Below are 22,750 nucleotides of genomic sequence, written 5' to 3' on the forward strand. Positions count from 1 at the left end.
TTTTTTTCAGCTTAATCTTCTTTACTCCCAAGTCCTTTGTGCCACAGGGTTGACATATGCAACACAGGGGCCATCCTGGGATCAGGCCAAACATCCTAGGGTATCAAAAGTGTGATAAGCACCTAACTTTAGGCACTTGAATTATTCTGTACTGAGAATGTTCATTTTCTGACAGAAAAATAGCCAGTACCATTTGGGAGCTCCTAAAGAGCTCAGAGGGTCCTAAACCTTTAGACAGAGCAAATCTGTACAGGGCAAAATTTGTGTCCTGGTCTGGGGCAACAGCTACAGGTCAGGTGAGACTTCTGAACACTGCTCTGTGCAGCCAGGATGCTCACCATGACCTGCACCATGGGCTCCAGAAGAATCTCTGCTCTGACACTTGGAGTATCTCCTTCCCCTCCTGCACTATCCTTGGGGTCTGCAGGGCTGCTCCTCTCACACATTTTTCACTCCTCTCTAGTCTGGCTCTAATTGCTTCTGCACAGTAACTTTCTTTCCCTTCTAAATTCTGTTATCCCAGAGGTACCTCTACCACTGATGGGCTCAGCCTTGCCTAGCAGCCATCTCAGAGCTGGTTTGCATTATCTCTGCCAGATACAGGGGGAGGTTCCAGGGATCATCATAGAAGCCACCACTGTAGCCCCTCACTATGAAAACGTTACCACACAAACCCATTTTAGATGGGGACAGACTTTTTAGTAGGGCCTGTAGCAATAGGTCAAGTCACAGTTTCAAACTAAAAGAGAGTAGATTCAGACTAGATATAAAGAAGAATTTTTTTACAGTGAGTGTGGTGAGTCACTACTAGCACAAGTTTCCAAGGGAGGTGGTGGATTCCCCATCCCTGAAAACATTCATAGTCATGTTGGACAGGTGTCTGAGCCACCTGGTCCAGTTGAAGACATTCCTGCTCACTGCGGAGGGGGAGAGGACTAGATGGTATTTGGAGGACTCATCCAACCCAAGTTGCTGTATTGTATTCTATGAATCAGCCTGGTGTGCTGTGGAGGCCAGTGAAAAGATTGACATTACTACACAAGAATTTTTGTTGTCCCCCTGGGATCATATCTGTTTTACATACAAACATTCTCTATTTGCTTGCTGACTGGTTGTGGGAGTATCCCTGAGTTGTCTGACTGACAAACTCCTTGGAAGAAAATCAGCATATGAAGGCTGAGTATCTACCATTCACCCAGGTGGAACAGAAGCAAGATGAGGTTTGGTTGCATGCATACTTATACACACACACATTACTCAATCATAAAGCCAAAGGTGTAGTATAAAGTCTTACAAATGCTCCTCAGAATAACTGGAGTCAAAGAAAAATTATCCTGACATTTGAGATCCAAAATAAAGCATGTCAGGAATGCAAAGTCACATATGTGAGAAGGTGGAAGAAGCTGCTCCAATCCAGACTTCATCTTACCCTCAGCTGTTACTGATCATCTCATTTCATACCCAAGGAGAGACCTCAGAGCTCTTGAGATGATCAGTAGCCCAAAAGACTCATCTTCCTTTGAGTCCTTTCCTGGCAATATCAAGGCCACATCCACCAGCCAACCTGTTATTTTACATGGGGCTTTTCCAGCTAGAACTAAGGTATTACCAGTGTGAGATACCTCTACAAGCGCACTTCTGATAATAACTGAGTATTTTACTCAATTTTGAAAACACCCGCTTAATCAAAGATTCAAGGCTAAAAGGAGATAAGACCAACCCAAAGTAGTCAGAGAAATCATGCAAAACAAACTGTGGAAATATTACAGGGTAAAAGGACTCCTTTTCTTAGCACAGGTGAGAAAAAGGGTCCACACCATTAACTCCTGAACACACAGTACTTCTTTGAATTAGTATCACTTTTAGAATTATCATGAAAATTATTAGTTACTGCATATGCCTCATGCTGAGTTCAGGAGTAGTGAGAATTCCTCATTCTGACAGTGAATACAAGAGTGAGGTTCAGCTGAAGCTAGGAACCCTTGCAGGTAGCTACATATACTCCACCCATTTAAAACACATAACTGCCTGGTAAACTAAAAAGCTCAAAAACTGGCAAGGATACACATGCCAAACGCAAAACTAGCAAGCATTTGTGTGTTGAATGCGTCATTCTGCTATTCAGCCAATTAGTAAAGGCAGTAATGCTACGTGAAACACAGAATGAATGCCAGGGCTTGTAAAGTGTAGGTTGTAGTTGCTCAGTAACTGGGCCCTAAAGCTTAATATCTGCAGCAAGAAAGATACACCGCTGTTGTGCTGCTTGACCTACTGTCTGACTAAAGGTTGAACCTGTGGTTTGAGAGATTAAGGGACCCTGATCTGTGGGAAAGACAGCTCTGGCAGGAAAAATGGCAACAGGGTAATGTTCAACCACAATTTCAAATCAGTAGTTTCCTTCTGACTCTGCCAGTTGTACAGTCCCTTGAACTCTCTCACGGCCTCTTCAGTCTTTCAATCAGACTAAAACACTAGTAGATGTTGATTCTTTGAGTCGGAGTCTTTCTTATCTTGAGCTTCAGGAGACCATTATCAGATTCCAAATAAAAGTTTATATTGGTGGCAGCTGACAAGTGCAGCTTGCAAACTTTGACCCCTTTTTCCACAAGAGGAATGTAACCAGTGAGGCTGAGAGACTAAAGGACTGTGCACTGAACACAGGGACTGTGCACTTCACCTTAAGGCCGTTCCTCCCTGTCCTATTGCACACATCCTTATAAAAAGTCCCACTCCAGCCTTCTTTAGGCTCTTTAGGTATTGGAAGGTGCTCTGAGGTCTCCATAGTCTTCTCTTCTCCAGGCTGAACAGCTCCAGCTCTCTCAGCCTGTCTTCACAGCAAAAGTGCTCCAGGCCTGTGATTTAATGGTTCTTCTCTAGTTTCCTTACAACAGGCCTTTCTTATATTGGGGCCCCAGAGCTGGACACAGCACAGTAGATGGGCTCTCACAAGAGCAGACCAGAGGGACTGAATCCCCTCCCTCAGCCTGACGGCCACACCTGTCCTGGTGAAGCCCAGGAAGCAGCTGGCTTTCTGGACCACAAGTGCACTTTGCCAGGTCACGATGAGCTTCCCCCATCCACAAACACCTCCAAATCTTTCTCCTTAGGGCTAGTCTCGATCCATTCTCTGCCCAGCCTGGATTTGTGCTTGGAATTTCCCTGTCCCAGGTGCAGCACCCATTGAACTTCATGAGGTTCACACAAGCCAATGTCCCCAGCTTGTAGTCAACAGGAGAGAGAAAATTTCTGTTCCTGTATCCTCTTCCCTGCAGTGGTTAGGGAACAGGCAACAGATTTTTTTTTTAAATGGATGTTTCTGTAGTCTAAGAGTGTAACTACTTCTGTATTTTGTGTGGTCCTGGGCCAGGACATTGTATATTATCTGCCAACTATTTCCAAAAAAATTTAAATGAAACAATGCTATGCTTAGGCCAGAGATTAAAAAATTATGTCTTCTGGACTGAAAGAAAAAGTTGCTGAAGCAGCATATAGGTCACATAGGAAAAGATCTCCACAGTTTTGGAGTTGGACACTTCAATTCATCCTCCTCAGCAAAAGAAAAACATTGTTATTGCATCCACCTGGTTAACAGGAGCTGTTTATTGCTACTCCCCTCTGCATGGTGGATTTGACTTATCATTGTCCTGATTGCTGCATAACAAATCATCTAGGGTAAGGTAACTAAACTAAGCTGGCTAATTTTTTTCAGAGGTGGATTATGATTTCATGAATTCTCCACTGGTAAAAGTGGAGTAGTAGAGCAGCCAGCAGTGACAAAACAGAGTCAGCAATGTCTCCCATCAGCACTGGATTTGGGGGAAGACATCTTCATCGTTTTACTCCAATCAGTTTCATTAAAAAAGTGAAAGTAACTGGGCAATAGCTATGGGTATAAGAGCATTTCCCATTATCTGGCAAACTAGATTATTTTAGCAGAAAGACCAACAGTTAAGCAAAATAATGATTTAATTATAGTAACTTGTCTAAAACACTTTAATGTGAAGTGCAGAAATATTTATGATTAAATGAAGCCTCATACTAAAGAAAATAATATTCCGTGGTACTGAAAACCATCAGATCACAGGACAGTAGTTTAAGACATAGTAAAGGCCTCAGCTAACATGGTACATCAAATCACACAAAATACTAGCTGAACTAGAGGTTAGTAATAGTCCAGTGGCAAAATTTCAGATGAAGGAATCTGATTTTCTGAGTCTTCTCTGTCTGATCTTGGTTGTCCCAAGACTGTTATGGTCCATCATAAGAGCAAGCAGCACATGATAATCAGATATACAGACTTTATGAAAATGGTAATAATTTGGTATCCTTTTCAACTTAGGACATGATGAATTTTCTTTGCTTCTGTCTTCATATTTAAAACACCTCCAGAGGGACAAGGCATAGCAAGGGTAGATTTTGGTTAAAAGAATAACAATGGGGTCTTCATCTTGAATGACATTTTGTGAGATGACTATATGTCTGACAAGATGTATTGCCTTGTTTTTATTCCAGTGACTAAAAGCTTCTTGCTTAAATTTATCTGCAATCAGCTGCAAGGTTCAACATGTGAGGAAAAGAATGTCATGGATGAGTATTCTGGGCCAGCTGCCCCAAACTTGTTACGATTATTATCCATCCTGCATATGGTATGAGACAGTTTTCCCATCTCCATATCTTTCTCAATCTTTGTGGAAAAGGAGGGCTGAGAGGCCTGTCTTGAGGTATAATCATGCATACCCAGGGTAAATAACGAAAAGATAACAACCAAATTAGTAACTGACAGAAACATGAAATTAATTCTGTTTTCCTGAAGAACTGTGGAGATCACTATAATAATCAAGCTAGAAAAATTCAAATCTCTGGAAGTAAATCCAGTGGTTAGAAATTCTTAAAATACAAAGCTGAGAGAAAACCTGAAATATTATCAGTCTCAATTCAGAAGATATCTAAATCCTGAGCTCTGAAAATGGAGTACATTACCTTGTTAACATTATTAATGCATTCCACTTGGGTATATTATTTGCAAAGACCAAGATTTTTTTAATTTGTGTTCTTTGTCATAATCCTCCTAGTGTTTTCAAGTGCTCCATTTTTAAGGCTTCTGTAAACTGTCACATTTAGTCTTCATTGATGCCTATATTGTTCATATTTATGCTACTTCTTTCAGTGTTTCTGCTGCTGCCTGCACAGTGAAGGCTGCAATGGAAATCTGCCTCTTCACTTCTTCCCAGGCTTCATGTTGATCAGCTTTGCTTTCAATATCAAACATGGCATCGTAGATTCCTGGGAAGGATTCTCCTGCATACTTGTTGTGGCTGCTTGGAGCAAAGATAACATGTCTGCAGGGAAGTCAAGAGAAAAAATAACAATATTATGCATTAGGAAAATGAAACATACTATTTTATGTTTTATAAGTCAGCTGTAAATACTTGACACTGAACATGTAAATAAATAAATTATTGCAACAATAGTAGCTTAAGTCTATGAAGCAAGAGAATAACATACGCCATATGAATTCCACAGCTTTATAGATACTTGAGATAAAGTCAACTAAAGTATTTTCCTTTCTCTCAACTTAGATGAAATGAAAAGATTTTTAAAAAGACAGCTTTTTTTTCTCACAGATATACACAGTCTCCAACAGATACAGGTAAGCTTTGACATAGAAAAGACTTTTAACAAGTGACTCTTAACAGATTTTAACCATGTGCTATGAGAGGTACAAGGATTGCAGATCTAGATTTCTCCTTCTTCAGTTAGTTTATAGTGGAGAGACTGCTATTCTGAATTATGCAGACTGGTAGAGGCATCAAAAACTAGACTTAATTCACTGCCTCTTAAAGAAGATTTACTTCTTGAGCTGGATGGGAGGACCACTGAATTCCTTCCCTGCTGTTTCAGTACTTCCCTCCACACTACGCTTGCTAGCATGGCTGCGTTCTTAAAATTGATCAACTGTTAGGTGCTTCACAACTCCCTGAAGTTCCTACAATTAAAATTATTTAAAATTACTCCAGGGCTAAACTTTTACATCAGTTTAGAAGCCAAATCAAACCAAGAGAAATTTTCTGAATAGGCTTCCAACAAGAATGTTCCTCATTCTATATAATGCATCACGCTGTGGTTTTCCCCAATGTCCTTTCCCTTTTTCAGTGTTATTCCTCCTCTCTCATGTACTTTTGCTGTGTTAAATAAAATCATTATGACTCCATTTAGAGACTTTTAAATCTTAAAGGAATTTTCATAGCACACTTCAAGAGTAAAGTGAAAAATAATCCTTTCTCACCTATAGAATGGCCTGCCAGGTAATCCAAGAGGGTCGATGAAAGCCCTTTCTAGAAACATGAGCTGATCATTTAGTGACCGGACAGTAAGCAGGCTAAAAACACAAAAACAAAAAGGGAATATGTTGAATATGTTACCTGCAGTGCATCTGCCATACTCCTATCCAATCCAAGCATACATATCTGGATTTAAGAAGAACAGCGTATCTATGATGTTGAACTTCAAGTGTAGCCCACAAAAGACAGCACATGTCAGCTAACCTGCATAATAGAATTATGCTGATCTGTGCTGTGACAGAGACTGATTCATAACAGGAAAAAAAAAAAAAGCTATTTTTAAAGCTTAAAGCTATTTTTAAAGGCCAAGTGATAGTGTCAAAAGACAGGGATTCAGGTATTTTTCTCTCCTTTTATTCCTTTATTTCCTTTTCATGGGGATGCTTAGGCAGACCATTCTCTTTTTTTGTACAACAGTTTTCTAAGGACCCTCTTTTCCAGAAACTCAGCCAGCCACAAATTAAAAACAAATGCAATATTATTGAAGTATGTAAAATCACAACATATCAGAAAAAGGAACCCCAGGATGTTAAAATCCTCTTTTGAGCCATCCGAGAATTGTGTTTTTCTGATGGTAGATTTTAAATTCTCTAGAGCAGAGACCATCTGTGTCTGTGTGCTTTTAATAGCCCTGCACATACTATTGATGCTTAACAAATAAAAGAGCTGTGACAAGGTTACACAGAATATATGTGGGCTTGGTGGTTTACATCCAAAGTGACTTGTAGACCTTCAAAGGCATTCACCAATACAAAGTGTTAAAATTTATATCACAGTAAACCTGGAGTAAGTCTATTACCATTAAGGAAATTTTTTCAAGTTTATGGTGGTGTAAACAGAAACTGAAACTGTCTGGTTGAATTAAAGCATAGATTTAGGCCATCCATCAATAAAGCCATTTTGAAAATGTCACATAGATGTCATATGTCATAAATGTCATCTTTTGCATAAGAGATTACTGTTAACTCCTTTATCTGAGAGTTGCTGCCATTAAAAAGATGGCTTTTATTCTGTTAGTGTTCCATAAGGGTAAGCATATGGCTAAATTAGATTCTTCCCAAGAAATGGAACATACATATATGTATACATAAAAGGAAATTTGGCTTGTCATTCTGGGCATGGCCTACAAAGAATAAATTAAGAAGTAAGTCAAGTGCAAACTAGGCTTTTTGGCATAGATGGTGCATAGAATTTCTTGAAAGCTCATCAAAAAGCTTGCCACAACTACAGCTTATTTATTTCTTTTTTTCCATTAAGTGTCAGTAAGTGAAGAGTAAGCCCTCTTGAGCTCAGAGGACTAACTGGAGTACTTGACTGGAAGAAAATAAGAGTTGAACTTACTTATTGATATCTATTTGTTGTAGTCTCTCATGAAAGCTAGCAGCAACTTCTGTAAAATTCTTCACAGCTGAAAACAGAGCATCTGGAGGGAGTGGGAGGAAAGTATTTAACTCAAATTCAAACAAATCAAATTTTACAATTAAAGATTTATCTTCCACCGTAATCATGAACTGTTAAAAGTCTTGCTGAAGGAAAAGAAGATAACTCCATGTTCCTACATTAAATAATTTGTAATTCTATGAGAAAACCTCTCTTAGAAACAATAGCAATTAGTATCATTGTGAATGTTGTTTAGTATCTGCTACTTAAAAATGTACAGAAATATCAAAAACCGGATCATGGAATCAGAAGCAGACTGTTCAGGTATGTCTGAGATTTTATAAATCCCAGAAATCTGTGTTTTACTGTTATGCCCCTCCACACAGAGTTTTGAAAAGACAGTGTGTGTGACTGTACACACATGCACATGTACCTGATATTGGCCATTAGCAGCCAAATCCTAAACTGAATGTTCTATAATGTTGCTAATTAAAAAAAGGTTCCTCAGGCACAGAATTATCCAACACGATAAGCTGCAAAACAGTGTGATTTTTTGTTTTAAAGGAAACATGACAATGATACATTGCTATCAATACTGGTCAATCATGCACAGGTCAAAGAACATGCAACTCTAAGTGTTAGCTCTATTTGGCAGTGGCATAGGTCCCACACAGGCATGCTAGTGATAAAATATTCCCATTTCAAATTAATGGAGGATATTGCTGTTGTTTTATTTACTGTTCATACAAGGTAAATAACGGGTCGGGACAAAGACATTCAGTATAAGGCACTGTTAGCATTAACAGAGTAGGAATGTGATGAAAGACTATACATACCAAAGGATACATTGTATGTTGCCAGCTCCTCTTCGTGATTCCTTGACAAATTATAGATGATGTGAGCATAGTTGCTCACAGCTGATGCATAATCTCTACAGTCAAAAGGAAGCACAACAGAGTTGGCCAATTCAAACACCAGCCCTCCCCGTACCTGAGCGACTGTCAGATGATTCTTGAAAGTGGGATCATAAAACTGTTCCACAATTTCATAGGTTTCATAGACACTGTGGTAAACTGGATAACTGCTGTATTTTTCTGTGTTCTGAAACAAAGGAAACCAAGCCAAAACAAAACCATTATTCAGTTATGTCTATCTAGATTTTTGAAAATCTTTGCTGTGGGATTCAAGGCATGGTAAAGTTTCAGTGTTCACGTCACACTAATCGTGTGTAGCCACAATAGACAGTCAAAGCAGAACTGGTCAGTAATGTCTCTCTTAGACATTAACCTGTGCTGACATGAATGGCCATTTGGAGAAATCCCTCTCCACTGACCATGTACACAGCCCAAAGAAGGTAGCTAAGCACAGACATATCACTTTCAGTTGGCTAAATCCAGGTGAGATTGGACTTCTTCTCTTGCTTGGATTCAATAATCATTTGTTTGTGTCCTTGGACATTCCTTCCTTTTCAGAGGAAATGACTGCATTGAATAGTTTGCTCCTTGAACATTTCTCAGTTACTCTCCTCTCACAGTATGCTCCAGAGCCCAACCCATATTTTCAATAAAACATGAACCATTTTGAATTCAAAGCTTTGTAAAGTGTTACAAATCATTCAAAAGTCACCATAAGCTACTCAGAAGCCTTCATCAGTCATAGGTTATTTTGAGCACATCCATTTACCCTGAGCAAAAGTCCTTTTGTCTAAGTGACAACAAGTTGATCGTTCTTATTTATTACATATTTGTGTTGAGGTAGCACATAGAGTTGTAGTAATTAGACACCACTGACACGCTGAACTGTACTATCCTAAAAAGCTGGAAGTCTAAATGGCTCTTTTACAGTTGATGTTATTCAGGCAGTTACAAGGGAGACCAAACTACAAAGATACACACTTACCCAATTTTTACTGTAACGCGCTCTGCCTGAAGCAATGCCAAGACGTTGAAAAAATGCTTCGAAGTCATTGCCAGAACCCAGTTTATTTATTCTTCAAACAAGAAAGACGAAAATGCCTTGAGTGACAATACTTAAGGTATAATTTTAATTTGCTTCCAAGTATCCCATGGCAGTTATTTATTCAGCAATCACTACATAGTCTTTTCCCAGTGTGCTCTCGTTTGCCAATACACCATGAACTACCTCTGACCCCTGCACTACCTGCACCTCATCAACTGCATTCTCAGAGGAGAAAAGTCACCCTTCTCAGGGTCAGAGATATCCTGTTCTCAAGAGAACGTACCTCACTGTCTTTTTATCACTGACAAGAACCAATGACCTTCCTCCTGCTGAACTTCCACTACTCAAAGTTCTCAACTCAGAAATCACAGCAGTACCAGCATGGCCTCATGGGATAAAATCAGTTTTTGAGATTCTGTAGAAACCTCCCAGCAAATTTGAAGGACAATCTTATAAAATCCTGCCTGGTATGCTCCCCAGCCACCCAAACTGAGAGGCCTTTCAGAAGACTGGAAAAAAATGCAAAGGAAAGCTGTTGAGTTAACATCTTGTGTAATTGCCTCTGGCTTGTGCATACTACCCTTCTTTGTCTAAACCTCTATAAATTAAATAAAGCCTCTTGTTCATCTTCAAAGGCAGGTTCAAAAATCTGCTGTACAATAGCATATGAGCTGCAATTGCTGAAATTTATACCAGCTGGGAATCACATCATTTCTCTTCAGGACTCAGTTTTTCATGAGTATTTCTTTAAAACCCATACTCTACAAATTATAATAACATTTGGTATGTAATTTGTTTTCTTTTGTCACTGACCTGGGAACCTCCTTATATTCGCTTGATGGATTTTTTTTATACCAGCTCTCATAAAGAGATTTTCCTTCAAACCCCTCATCAGGACTTGGTATCTAGAAAAAAAGACAAAGGATACAATTTTAAATGTTACCAAGCAGAAAGTCAACACCCTGTCATCAGACAAAGCCTACGAGTAATGAGTAATGAGGTACGTCATCTTAAGTCCCTCAACCTTTCTGCATTTCCATTTTAACACTTCAAATGCATAGCATTTTCCAGAAGAATAATTTATTTGCTAAAAAAGAGGTAAATTTAGAGGGAAGAAAACATAAGGAAAGAAAAACATTTCAAGACAATATTTAAATTCTGATATTTCTTTATGAGATTTTTCAGCCATTTAATATAAATATTCAAAAGAGAAATCCCTCACAAAACCAAAACATTTTGCTTTACTTTGGCAGAAAATTTCAATTTTGTCTTAGTTTAATTCAAAACTATTTCTACCTTGTTTCAGTTCACAAAAATATGTTTATGGATGCAGAAGCAACCTTAGAAGGGTGAAGGGCACAGTACCTGGTGTTTATATCATCATAGCTGCTAGAGACGTATACAAATCACAATTATTTTAAAGTTGATTCCTATCACTGACTAATTGCAGGTAACTGAGAAGTTTAAACACAGTGGATGTTTCTTCATCTTTCCTTTATATTGTTGGACTGCTGAGGTTTTACTATTTTGAATCTATTAAAGATTATTAATATATATTCTGTTATTAATCTATCACCTACCTAAGAATTACTCCACAATGGGAATCAAATTAGAACTTATTTATTTGGAGTTTTGTTCATGAAGGAAATTTTCCACAGAACAGAACTATTAGCATGAAGACTTTTTACCACAGATTAACTATGGATGGGATCACACAGGACACGCTTCCTCATCAGCATTCTCTTCAGACATCAGCTACCAACAAGCTGTGGTTACATGCATTCCTCAGTCTTTGCTTCCCAGCTCGAGGAAGGGCTACACAAGCATTTTTACTGGTATTTAGGTCAAGATTTTAATGATTGCTCTTGGTGTCCAAACTGAGACTCTGCTGACCTGATTTCCTGACAGTTCTGAACACCTTCACTTAGCAGGTTACCATGGGAACTGCAGGTGATCAACTCTTCTTGAGTTCAGGACACAAGTCTGCTTATCTGGGTACCTACTTTCAAAAGAGCTGCACTTTATTTGCTGTCTTTCAATTGCCAGAAAATTATTATTCCTATTTACTACTTTTCTTTTAATTTTGCACCAGTCTAATGCCAGCTTCCAAGAGATAATAAATTATTGAACGTCTGAATACATAAAGTAGATAAAGGCAGATAAAAGTAAATTCACAGAATATATACAGTAGTCAAATGTACACTTGATTGGTATCTAAAACATACACAAAAACTCATTAAATGTTCACTGTTTAAAAAAAAAAGAAAAAACTCCAGAAATAAAATGCCAGACTCCAAGATCCATTCCCAAAGCAAGGAACAATTTACATCTGAGATGGTGTGGCAATTTCCTGAGAAAGGTCCCTACCTCTAAATTTTGTGTGCTACACAAATGAGTGAGAGCATCATGGTCAGAGAAAAAGAATAACTAACAGGTTACACTGAAGCTGAGCACCTTGACCAAACCTGTCACATCACACAAAAATATGGTAGCCACCCTAATTTCTTCCCCTTCCTAAAGGGAGTCAGAGTCTCCTACTACCATGGGCATTCTACTAGTTGATCTGGGCAGCCAGGTAGGTATACGTTTCTGTACTGTGGTTCACAGCATGCTCTTATGCTTTTGTTCTTAGAAGGAATGCTTTCACAGGAAGAGTGGAAAAATCCCCTAATCATGAATTGTTAATGATTTAATGGTGTAAATTTGGAATCCCCTTATCTGTCCTGGGAAAAAACTCCAGTTCCTTAGCTATTGACCTAAAAAGGGTCAGAAAAGAAAGATCTGACACTGTATTCTTACAGACAGAGCCCCATCAAGTAGCAAGAACATACCAGCTAAAAAATTTCAATTGATATTACCTTTTTAGTCAGACTGTAAACCAGACTATACATCAGTGGTGTGCAATCCACTCGCAGTGTGTAGTTTCCTGAAAAAACATGAAAAACTATATACTGGAAGAAGGAAGTTCCTTCAGCTGAAATTCCATGCTGTTATTTATTAATAAGAAAGGGACTAGGGAGCTATACTCTTTATAAGGAGCAAGCTGAGAAGAGTCTTCCTATGATCTTCTCAGTGCATTTCATTGGTTAGGATGAATTAGAGCCCAGCTTTTGAAGAAAGTCTTAAGAGCTTTTCTTATGTCCCCATGATTATTATGCACATTATAAGAGAAGAAGCTGACTTTTAAGTGTTGTCACAGAACTCAGGGCACAGCAATTCTGGTCTCTCTTATGACCTCCCAAAGAGTGTAGCTACTATAAAGGACTTTTTCCCTGAAACAACACCAATACCTGAAGGATACTTTATGATTCCAAGCCACAGTTTATCCCCATATTAATTTCTGAATTAATGCAACGAAAATTGTCACATTGAGGGTCTCGTGAACCTCCAACACAAAATCCCTCCCCATCATATCATCAGGATTTCTGTAATATCCATGTACCTTCAATAGAAGAATCTGCATTGATATAAGCCACTCCCCGTGCTTGCAATACTTTGGCATTTTCCTACAAGAAAGAAAAAAAGGAAGAAAATGATGATAAACATTTTTCCCCCAGAACTATCTTCCCATTCACAAAAGAAACAGCTGTTTCAGAGAAGGGTATGATAGGAGCTAGAGATTCTTGGTAGTTCAAAAGGAAATTCAAGGGAGAGAGAGAATGTATGCTTAAGGAAAAGGGTGGGGGAGGGAAGAAGTGATTCTTTCTAGTGCAGTTTTCTCAAAGAGCAGCCACCATGCAAATTTCTTTTTGAACACTCTTGGTTTACCTCAGCCCACTCTGTTGATCCTAACAAGCCAAATTCCTCTGCATCCCAGCTTGCAAATATCACTGTTCTCCTTGGTCGCCATCCTGAAATGAGAGACCATGAAAACTGTATTACAAAAATAAAGGCTGCTCATTACATGTCTAATGTGAAAACACATAGCATTTTTGGGGGCTCATCTTTTGCCATGATCTGTGGGGAAAGAGATATACAAGAGACTTCAATAACTTTATCTAATAATGATTTTCTATTGTAGCAATCTTGCTTCTATTTCAGTATTGGGCAAAATAATGTACTTTGTCTCTCACCTTTAAATGCAAGAAAATTTTCTACAATCAAAAACTCTGATCAAGGAAAAATAATGTGCTGTGCACAAATTCTTGAAAGAAGGCTTTTCTAATCCTCTAAAATTCAGTTTAGGATACATTATATATCAACATCTATTTTGACAGAAAAATGGCATATTTTCATATCTATTACAGAATTTCTTTGACCTGTCCTTCAAATGCCAGATTTCAAAACCTAAGGAATTCTCTGTAACTTTGACAGATCACCTTCAAAAGAAAAATCTTTCACTTGAAGTCCTCCATTCAATTTAAATCCAGGCCAAACAGAACAGTCTCTATTGCCCTGATCCTGTATCTCAGCCCAAAGTTTTCTTTGAAGCTACTGGAACCTTTTCATCTTTTACTCCCTTTCTTTTTTAACTTTTAATTTTTTTCCCATTTGCATTACAGAGATCTTCCCCTGATATTCAGTTACTGAGAAGAAATAGAAAGACTAAATGTCAAAAGGTTTTCTGTGTAATAGGCAGGCAAAGAACATTTCTCTAGCATAGTATTTATGTCAGAGCTTCTCTCTGTGGGATGTCAGATAGGAAGACAGCATTTTCTCTGACAGCAACAATAACTTGGTGCAGTTGACATTTGTTCCTATATTCTAATGCAAGTAGGCATGAGGTATTTTTAACCATTACCTCCTACTATGTTTGTAAAGCTCATTCTCAGCATTACACTGACATCCTTCACTCAATCTTGAGTATGCCTCCAAGCCACAGTCAAGCGCTGAGAAGGCTCTCTCTGTGGCCCTGATGAAGCCTTTATCAGTCCACCACTGTGTCAGTATTATAATACCACAGACATATCCAATCTGACCAGCCTCAAATACAGAGTAGTCAAATGTACCTAAATGGTGTGTTAATTTCAGCATCCCCCATTTTGTTTTGTGTCCCTCTAGCTGTACTTTCTCTTGAGCAGAAATACTTCACATACACCAAGGTGCACAACAGAGCGTTTATTCAAGACTTCAGTGAGATACATGTTTTTAATTTCAAGCATATGTTTAAATCTCACAGAAATCAATGGGCACTGCTGAGAGCAGCTACTTTGATGTGCTATTCTTTTCTTACATTACCTTTCTTTTTCAGTTTTCCAAAGCTCCTCACAATCTCATGAACCACAGCTGCCCCACTCTGAGGATCAATGCCACCAAATACCCATGAGTCACGGTGGCCTCCCAGGATGACATATCTGTCTAGAGAAATTAATTTTGGAGGTTTACTTAGAAATAGTTTTTGCTGACACAGAGATATTAACATGAAGTAATTTCTAATTTTACATGTATGTATCAAGCAACAGAGATTAATAGGTTATAATATATGTGACAGAATGGAAGAAAATGTTTTAAATTTCTGGAGACATTTTTCTGTATTTTCAGTTAGTGTTGAAGAGTTTTTCAAACCCAGTAACTGGATCCCACAAGACTTAAAACCTCAGACTCTATGTTGTTAGTTCTATTATTAAATATACTACATGCTTCCTCTAAAGAGAGAAGCATTTTTCCATACTTCACAATAGTGTGTTTCATGGTGAAGATGATCTACTAATTATATCTGTACAGCACAGAAATTCACAACATTGTGAATTCATGTGCTGAATGCAGTATTTCTCTGGATATATATAATCAATCACAAAAAAGGTTTGTCCAAATTATGACAGAGATATGATTATTGAGATAAAATTCAGACTAGGTTTCTATGCTACTATAATATGGTTAACAGTTTTAGGTAAAAGGGAAGTGGTGCAGTTAGAAGATAAATGATCTTATCATCATTCTAGGGATGTCTATATATCTGGTTTTTTAGAGTATAAAATCACACTGGTTACAAGAGACTGTATGATAGATTAAAGTCAGTAATGGTGGATATAGTGCCTTCCAATGGAACACAAAATCCATCCCTGTGTTTCTTAGGGGAGAATATCCACTCAAAAATATTATTTTAATTGCAGAGTTACTTGCCTGCGGACAAAGATTTCCATCTTGGTTATGACTCCCCTTTGAAAATCAGCATTTAAAATGAAAGTGCTGACATACCCTGAACCATATGAAAGCCGTGCAAACACCATTTAAAAGATCATACAATACCGTATTTCAGAGAAAACGATATTCCTCATGTCCCCTTTGTAACCATGAAGTACATGTAGAGGTCACTGCTCACTCAGATTATGCTGAAGAACAATGATTTTACCTGGTTCCACTGTGCCTCTGATGGTACCAATCACATTGTAAATCCTTCTTACTTCATTGTTGTTATGAATGTGCATTTTCACCTTTCTAGTGTATTGGGAAGAAAACACAAGGAGAAAATCCACCAGATTAGTTAATAAAAATCTTTACACCTTTCAAAAGTGTACAATATAAATGACAAGGAAAGCATTTTGACCAAATTTATCACCTATTAAACCAAAGTAAATCTGAAAATATTACAGTGTTGTTTTTTTCTGTATTCATCCTTGCAAAAATGAGAACAGCATTTAGCCCTTGACATCTATGTAATATTTCTAATGTCCATAAGATCTATACAGATAACGGGATCAGAACTCCAAAGATCTTTTGCTAGCAGCTAGTCTGTAAATGTGAAATAGTGAAAGAAAAATGGAAAGCATCTAATGTTAAAAAGGTAAATAGATCAAATTTTCTTCAGGTTGGTGCAAATCAGAACTGACTCCAGGTCATAGTTTCACCCCAGCCAGCAAGAAAACCCCACACAGCCACTCACTCTGCCACTAGCAGCAAGAAAGTCTGGAAGGTAAAAGGTAGAAAACTCATGGGTTCAGATAAAGACAATTTTATACATAAAGCAAAAGCCACACAAACAAGCAGAGCAAAACTGCTCAACCATCTCCAAAAGGGCAGGGTCCCATCACATGTAATGGTGACTTGGGAAAGCCAACACTATCACTTCAGATGTACCCCCTTTCCTCCTTCTTCCCCCCACTCTATGTACTGAGCATGCTGTCAGATGGTCTGGAATATCTCTTTGGGCAGTTGGGGTCACCCATCCTGGCTGTCTCCTCCCAGCCATTCCAACTTCCTCACCAGTGTGGCAGCACAAAAAGCCTTGGCTCTGTGTGAGCCCTGCTCAGCAATAACAAAAACAATTCTGTATTATCAACCCTGTGTTCATGAAAAATGAAAAACAGACTCATACCAGCCACTGAAGGAAATTAACTCTACCCTAGCCAAAACAAGAACATTCCAGCACAGTCCATACTACTATGTGTAATAGGCAGGAAAAGAACACTTCCCTAGCATAGTATTTGTCAGAGCTTCTCTCCCTGGAATGTCAGATAGGAAGACAGCATCAGACAACCTGATACAACCTGAGTTGTATCAAGAGATTTTTCCTACAGCATCAAGAGTTGTTTATCTGTACCACAGCTGAAGGTACAACAACTCAGCCCCAAGGGTTCATGTAAAATTCAGTATGAACAATTATATGAAGTCAAACAGTTCATATGAAGTCAGTGCATTTTACTCTGACAACATTGATGCACATGTAATTACTAATTCAGTTAAAAAACAATCTGAAGCAATAAAATTGGCATCTATCATCATTTAAGCTCTTTTTCTGGAAAAGATAAGTGGAAAAGCTGCATATATGAAGCAGTTTAATACTGCTTTATATAAGTCAATAGGTAATAGTCCAGAAGATGGACTTACATGAATTTAAAAAAGAAAACAAAAGTTCTCAAAAATAATAATATTAAAAAAAGTCACCCTCAATGAATAGTTTATAGTTCATATAGTTCATGACTAGCTGGAAACTAAGGCAAGAAGGTCATATCCATCCAATCAAGACATAACATACTAATGCTTTGCACTGAGCATACTTCAGCAATAAATAGCCAAAATCAAAGGAATGATGTAAATAAACCCAGCGACTTTATCTTTGGTCAAACTCTATTGCTCTACCTGTTATTTCCCTGATCCCAAAACCACTCTCCTTAGGAAACAAAACTGACCTTGTAGAATAATTTCCTGTAAAACCAGGACCAACGTTGTAAGATACATTCAAATTTCCTTTCCAGCTACTATGAGGTGGTGCCTGTCCTCCCATATTGCTGTTATGGAAAAAAAAATCATTATTAGTTACAGACATCTTACAACAGCACCAAACAAATGAGGAACCAGAAACCACACCTTGCTAGATCCCATGCAAGCACAAACCAGTGTTGGTCTTTGTTTTAGACAATTTATACTACAAGGTTTGGCAGGAGAATAATCTGGAGTTTTAGCTGCACTAATACTTGTAAATTAACATAGAGCAATAATCCTGGGCACAGAGATCAGTTTGGAATGGCCTACAGCTACCCTGGAAAACAGTGCTGACCTAGAGGTTTTGCATATAAAGTTCCTCTTGTAAATGGTCCCTGGAACATTCTACTGCCTTGAACTGTATTTGCATTTGAATTAGCAGAGAGCAACTTGGGCCACTTCAACACTTTAACAGCACAGGCAATAGTTTCATGGTGCCTGTCCCTGCACACTGTTTAATCTCCTAGCACAGACAGTGGATGTGTGCCAAAGATGGCTAAAGTAGAGAAACATGACCAGATCAGTCCAAGTCACACGTTCTTGTTCCATTGTCAAAAGTGCCATGTTTTTCCTGTTAAAATGCAGCAATTCAGGGGACTGCAATCACCCAGACTTATTCTCTTGAAGGACTTTTATTTTTGACATGAACTTCTGAGATACAAAGAGAGTATGCTGGATGTTCTGGTTTATAGGAAGCAAAATATATTTATTGTAAATGAAAGCATGTCTTATACTGTAAATACATACTTCAGACAAACTATTCCACAGAACACTTCAACATGTCTTCAGGCCCTGAGTAAATTGTTTATATAAAAATATGATAGCAGGAATAACAAGTTGCTATGACTTCTCAAGACAAAAGTGAAAACAAGGACCCAGTATTTTTAAAGGACTTAGGTTTCATTTATAATTATTAAAACCAAGTTCTAGTATTATTTAATACTTATTGAACAGAGATTTCTGGCTACATCATATTTATACAAAGTAATCTGCTCTTTCACTACTTGTTGGCAGTAGAAAAAAGAGGTTAAGAGGTTTTTTAACCTATACTTTTATCATCATAAGCAGTTACCCTGACAATGGTGATAACTAAAAAGTTTTAAATCAAAGAAAATTTGAAGACATATTAGTCCATATTACAAATGACTTTTTCCAGATAAGTCTGAACATATCTCATATGTAACAATAGATACCACACTTATGTCCTGCAGAGGTCCTAATGAGAAACAAACCTATTATTTCAACAGCTACAGGAGAAGCAGAGTGCAAGAGTCTTTTTAGCCACTTTTCAAATACTCCTGTAACTTTCAAAAAACAATCTGCTAAAAATATCTCATGTCTCCCATGCACTTACCTCAGTAATGACTCTGCATCATGATAGCCAATAGGATGAACTGGAATTTTTGGGAGGCCTACACCACTGGTTTTGTCTAATCGGTACATGTATTCTGAAAGCAATAGACAGAGATTTTCTTATTTACAAGTCTCAGAAGGAAGCTGTACAATTCATAGCACAGTCACATATAACACTAGAGTCAGGAAAAATCATTTCACTTTCCCAGAAGTTGAGCTGACATCTTCCCAGTAATTGAATTCTTTGTTCTTTATCAACATATTTCCAGAGAGACACTAATCAAGGTTCTCCCATAGTGTTTGCAGTCATGCATTTAAAGATGGCTGGAAATTCTAAAATTATTTGTTCATTTTTTTGTGTTGAAATACTTTTAAGTAGAAATATTTCTCTTCATGGGAAAGAAGCTTAGACTAAGCTACACATAAAGGACAACAGCAAAGAAGGAGCCCATGTGTGATGCTTGGAACATTCAGCTGGGAACCAAAAAAAATCTGCCAGTTGATAAAGAGATGCATAAAAAAATCTTATACACTGGACTACTGAATATTCTGGACAGCCGTTTTTGTGTACAAAACAAAATCTAGGTTGTGTTCTGACAAAGTTCAAATACAAATAATTTTTTTTACAAGTCTTAACGTCATTACATGGACAAAAGCATATATAGAATAGTTTCATCCTTAATACAACGTTCACAGGACCCATTGTGATTGAGGGGGACAGGGATTCATCTGTGTGATCAGTGACTCTAGCATGAGGAACCAGAAATTTTCTTCTTGGCCTGCTCTACCATGCTGCTGTTTTGAACATGTATCCCCTTCCAGCACAAGTTCTGCTGCCAAGAGGCAACACTGCCCATCACATAAGGACTACTTTTTTTGAGGTGATTGCCTCTCTCAGATGTGCTGGCCAAGTACTGGCATAAATAGTTCTTAATGAATTTAAATCAAAATGATCTGGTTTAGTTGCTAAATGAAACAGCTTAGGCACAACTCAAGCAGCTGAAGAAGCTTAAGGTGAAGGCGGTGAATACAGAATGAAGCTGCCTCAAAGAGTAAGAAATTGTGTTGGTATAAGAGAGAAAACATCCTCTGCCCTTTCCTGATACCAGACCCTTAGAGAATGCGTTCTCTAGAGTCACTCACCTTTTGCAGGATAACCTGGAGTCAGAGGATCTCCTGCCCCATTCAGGTTTAATACATTCCCACGCTGGGCTCCTCCACCTGGAAGGTTCCAGCCATTTGGATAAGGATCTACTCCAGGAGCACAGTAGTCAGCAGGGTCAGAATACAGAATAATTCCCTTGGCACCTGCCAATTCAGCATTCTTCACCTGCAAAGCACATCTCCTGTCCCTATCCAGTCCTTTATAGCTTGACCCCAAGAGTTCAAGGGGCAAAAGGAAGTATAAATTACAGGATTAATCAAGGACCCATAACTGTCTCACAATTTCCTGAAAAATATATATGCAGATATCATATGAAAGTAAAAGGTTTGCTTTCATATGTAAGTAAAAGGTTTGCTGTTGCTTTGACTTGTAGTTAGGAGTTAACATCAGTGACATGGAAAACATTCTCCACAATTGCTACATAACATGAGTTTGCATACTGTCATCCAGATCAATACAATCAGCTGACTATCAAACTGTTCATGTCAGGAACAGAAAAAACTGTATCACATTAATGCAACAGTATCTTTCAGGTAGTCTTACCTTATTTACCTAAACCATCTCTGAATGTATCTCGGGGTTTGTTCTACACAGGAAGATTATAATTGGAGAATTGAATATAATTGAATTAAATATAATTGAAACTGCCTTTGGCTGTGAACAAGACAAACTCCAGAGAGCCCGCATTTTAGGCTCATTATGGCAGAAGGACTGACCCACATGCTGTTTTAAAAGTGTTCTTGTGTGACTTTATTATTGTATAATGTATATCATTCTGACATCCCAATCTGGTTTGCTACTAGACATGACAGTGATGGATAGTGACAGAGTGACAAGTAATCCTCAACAGTTTTAAATTTGGGCATTTTAACTCAGAAATATCATAGCTTTTTTTCCTTTTTCTTTGTTTTTTTTTTTTTTTTTTTAAGGAAATACAGTACTTGCCTTCATTCTCTATCCTATTTTTTCACACCATTAGGAAGTTGAAAAACTTTTAGAACTGTTCTCCAGATTTTATTTAGGCTACCAAATTCTTCAGTATATAAGCAGTCATTAGCAATACCACTGTAAGAATGGGGATAGCTCTTTGTGTCAAAGAGGGCATATAATTTCCAAGCCACAGGAAAAACTGCCTCTCTAGATATTAGTAACTCTAAGATATTTGTGTTTCATTTTAAGGAAAGATTCATAGACAGTAATAACTTCTTCAATTTTTAAGTCTTTTCCATTCAGATAGTATCTTTAGGAGTGTAAAACAATTTAGTGAAAATATTATCTGCCCAGAATATGAATTATATACCACTTTTCACCAGTGAAAATAGGTATGTAAACCAATGAGTTATCAATTTAAAAGCTTCACACAAGATTAATCAACAGTATATAATAAGAATTGGCATCTACTGAATTCAGTGCTTGACACCCTTAGGTAACTGACAAATAAAAATTACAGTCCTTCTCAAATTAGGGTCAAAATAGTTGTTGTGCAAGGGCCAAACTCTTAAAATGGACCGTTTTCTTACATCTCTGTAGAGAAAATAACTTGAGTGCATGCCTGAAGTATGTACAGGATTATGTCCTTTTCCTGTTAGGTCATGGAAATCTGCGAAAACTGTAGTTTAAAAATAAATTCATATGACAGGAATGTTGAATAACCAAATACAGAATTTAAAATAACTTCCATATAGCTATAGTCTCTGTCTGGTGTACAGAAACCATTATAAAGAAACTCAATATAGACATACGAAAAAAGCAGCTGAACCTACAGGGAAGAACAATCTAGTTCAGAATTAGAGTGTATGACTCTATCAGTGATATTTTGGAACAATTTATAGAATGCAAATGAATATTAAAATACAGAATATTTTCCAACTGATTTACTTTTATCTTAGAAATACTAAAGAATCACCTTTGAACACAGGCCTGTGAAAACTCAGTTACTCTACAATCTCTCTCTCTTAGGGAAGTGTTTCAGTCTCTTGAAAACACTGTAGGGCAGCACAATTGAAGCAGGAGTAACAATGAGAAGGGCAGCAACATTTTTATACACAGAGATTACCTTATTTCCTCTGAAGATCTTCCCATATCTGGCAATAACAATCTTTCCTGTACAGTTAATTCCCATTTCACGTTCTAACGTAAAGAAATCCTCAGTGCGGCCATAATTCACATACACCAACTCCCCCTGAGAGAAAGGGCCAGGATTTGAAACAATAGTGTCATAGAGCATGTTGAAAGGAGTATGTAACTTAATAAGACAATAATGGTTTTTACCATAAAATTCTTGGCCTGCAAGAACCCAGAGGAGCCTTGGCCCCACTGAGTGTTCCTACTGAGGAGCTTTATACATGTTTCCACCTGTGCTGTTTGCTGTTCACTGGAGATTGCTACTGCTAACAGCACTAGACAAGTA

The 22,750-nt window shown here is 37.8% G+C and overlaps 1 protein-coding gene across 3 annotated transcripts in view; it reads right to left on the reverse strand.

The window, feature by feature from the left end:
* LOC131592054 (putative N-acetylated-alpha-linked acidic dipeptidase) overlaps positions 1 to 22,750 on the reverse strand; it is a 29,893-nt gene continuing 7,143 nt past the window's right edge. For 2 of the 3 annotated variants that reach the window (XM_058863311.1, XM_058863324.1), the window contains 15 exons: positions 22,397 to 22,522; positions 20,319 to 20,505; positions 19,177 to 19,270; positions 17,750 to 17,848; positions 15,973 to 16,058; positions 14,859 to 14,978; positions 13,449 to 13,531; positions 13,123 to 13,186; positions 12,539 to 12,606; positions 10,494 to 10,585; positions 9,621 to 9,711; positions 8,558 to 8,822; positions 7,683 to 7,764; positions 6,287 to 6,379; positions 1 to 5,339 (listed from right to left, as the gene is read on the reverse strand). In XM_058863311.1, the coding sequence (XP_058719294.1) occupies positions 5,150 to 5,339; positions 6,287 to 6,379; positions 7,683 to 7,764; positions 8,558 to 8,822; positions 9,621 to 9,711; positions 10,494 to 10,585; positions 12,539 to 12,606; positions 13,123 to 13,186; positions 13,449 to 13,531; positions 14,859 to 14,978; positions 15,973 to 16,058; positions 17,750 to 17,848; positions 19,177 to 19,270; positions 20,319 to 20,505; positions 22,397 to 22,522 (1,740 nt within the window). In that variant the 3' untranslated portion in view covers positions 1 to 5,149. Of the gene's footprint in view, positions 5,340 to 6,286; positions 6,380 to 7,682; positions 7,765 to 8,557; positions 8,823 to 9,620; positions 9,712 to 10,493; positions 10,586 to 12,538; positions 12,607 to 13,122; positions 13,187 to 13,448; positions 13,532 to 14,858; positions 14,979 to 15,972; positions 16,059 to 17,749; positions 17,849 to 19,176; positions 19,271 to 20,318; positions 20,506 to 22,396; positions 22,523 to 22,750 lie in introns of those variants that run through there. The other variant, XR_009280517.1, reaches the window with a different exon arrangement.

The sequence above is a fragment of the Poecile atricapillus genome, chromosome 1, assembly GCF_030490865.1.
Source record: "Poecile atricapillus isolate bPoeAtr1 chromosome 1, bPoeAtr1.hap1, whole genome shotgun sequence".
Classification (NCBI taxonomy): Eukaryota; Metazoa; Chordata; class Aves; order Passeriformes; family Paridae; genus Poecile; species Poecile atricapillus.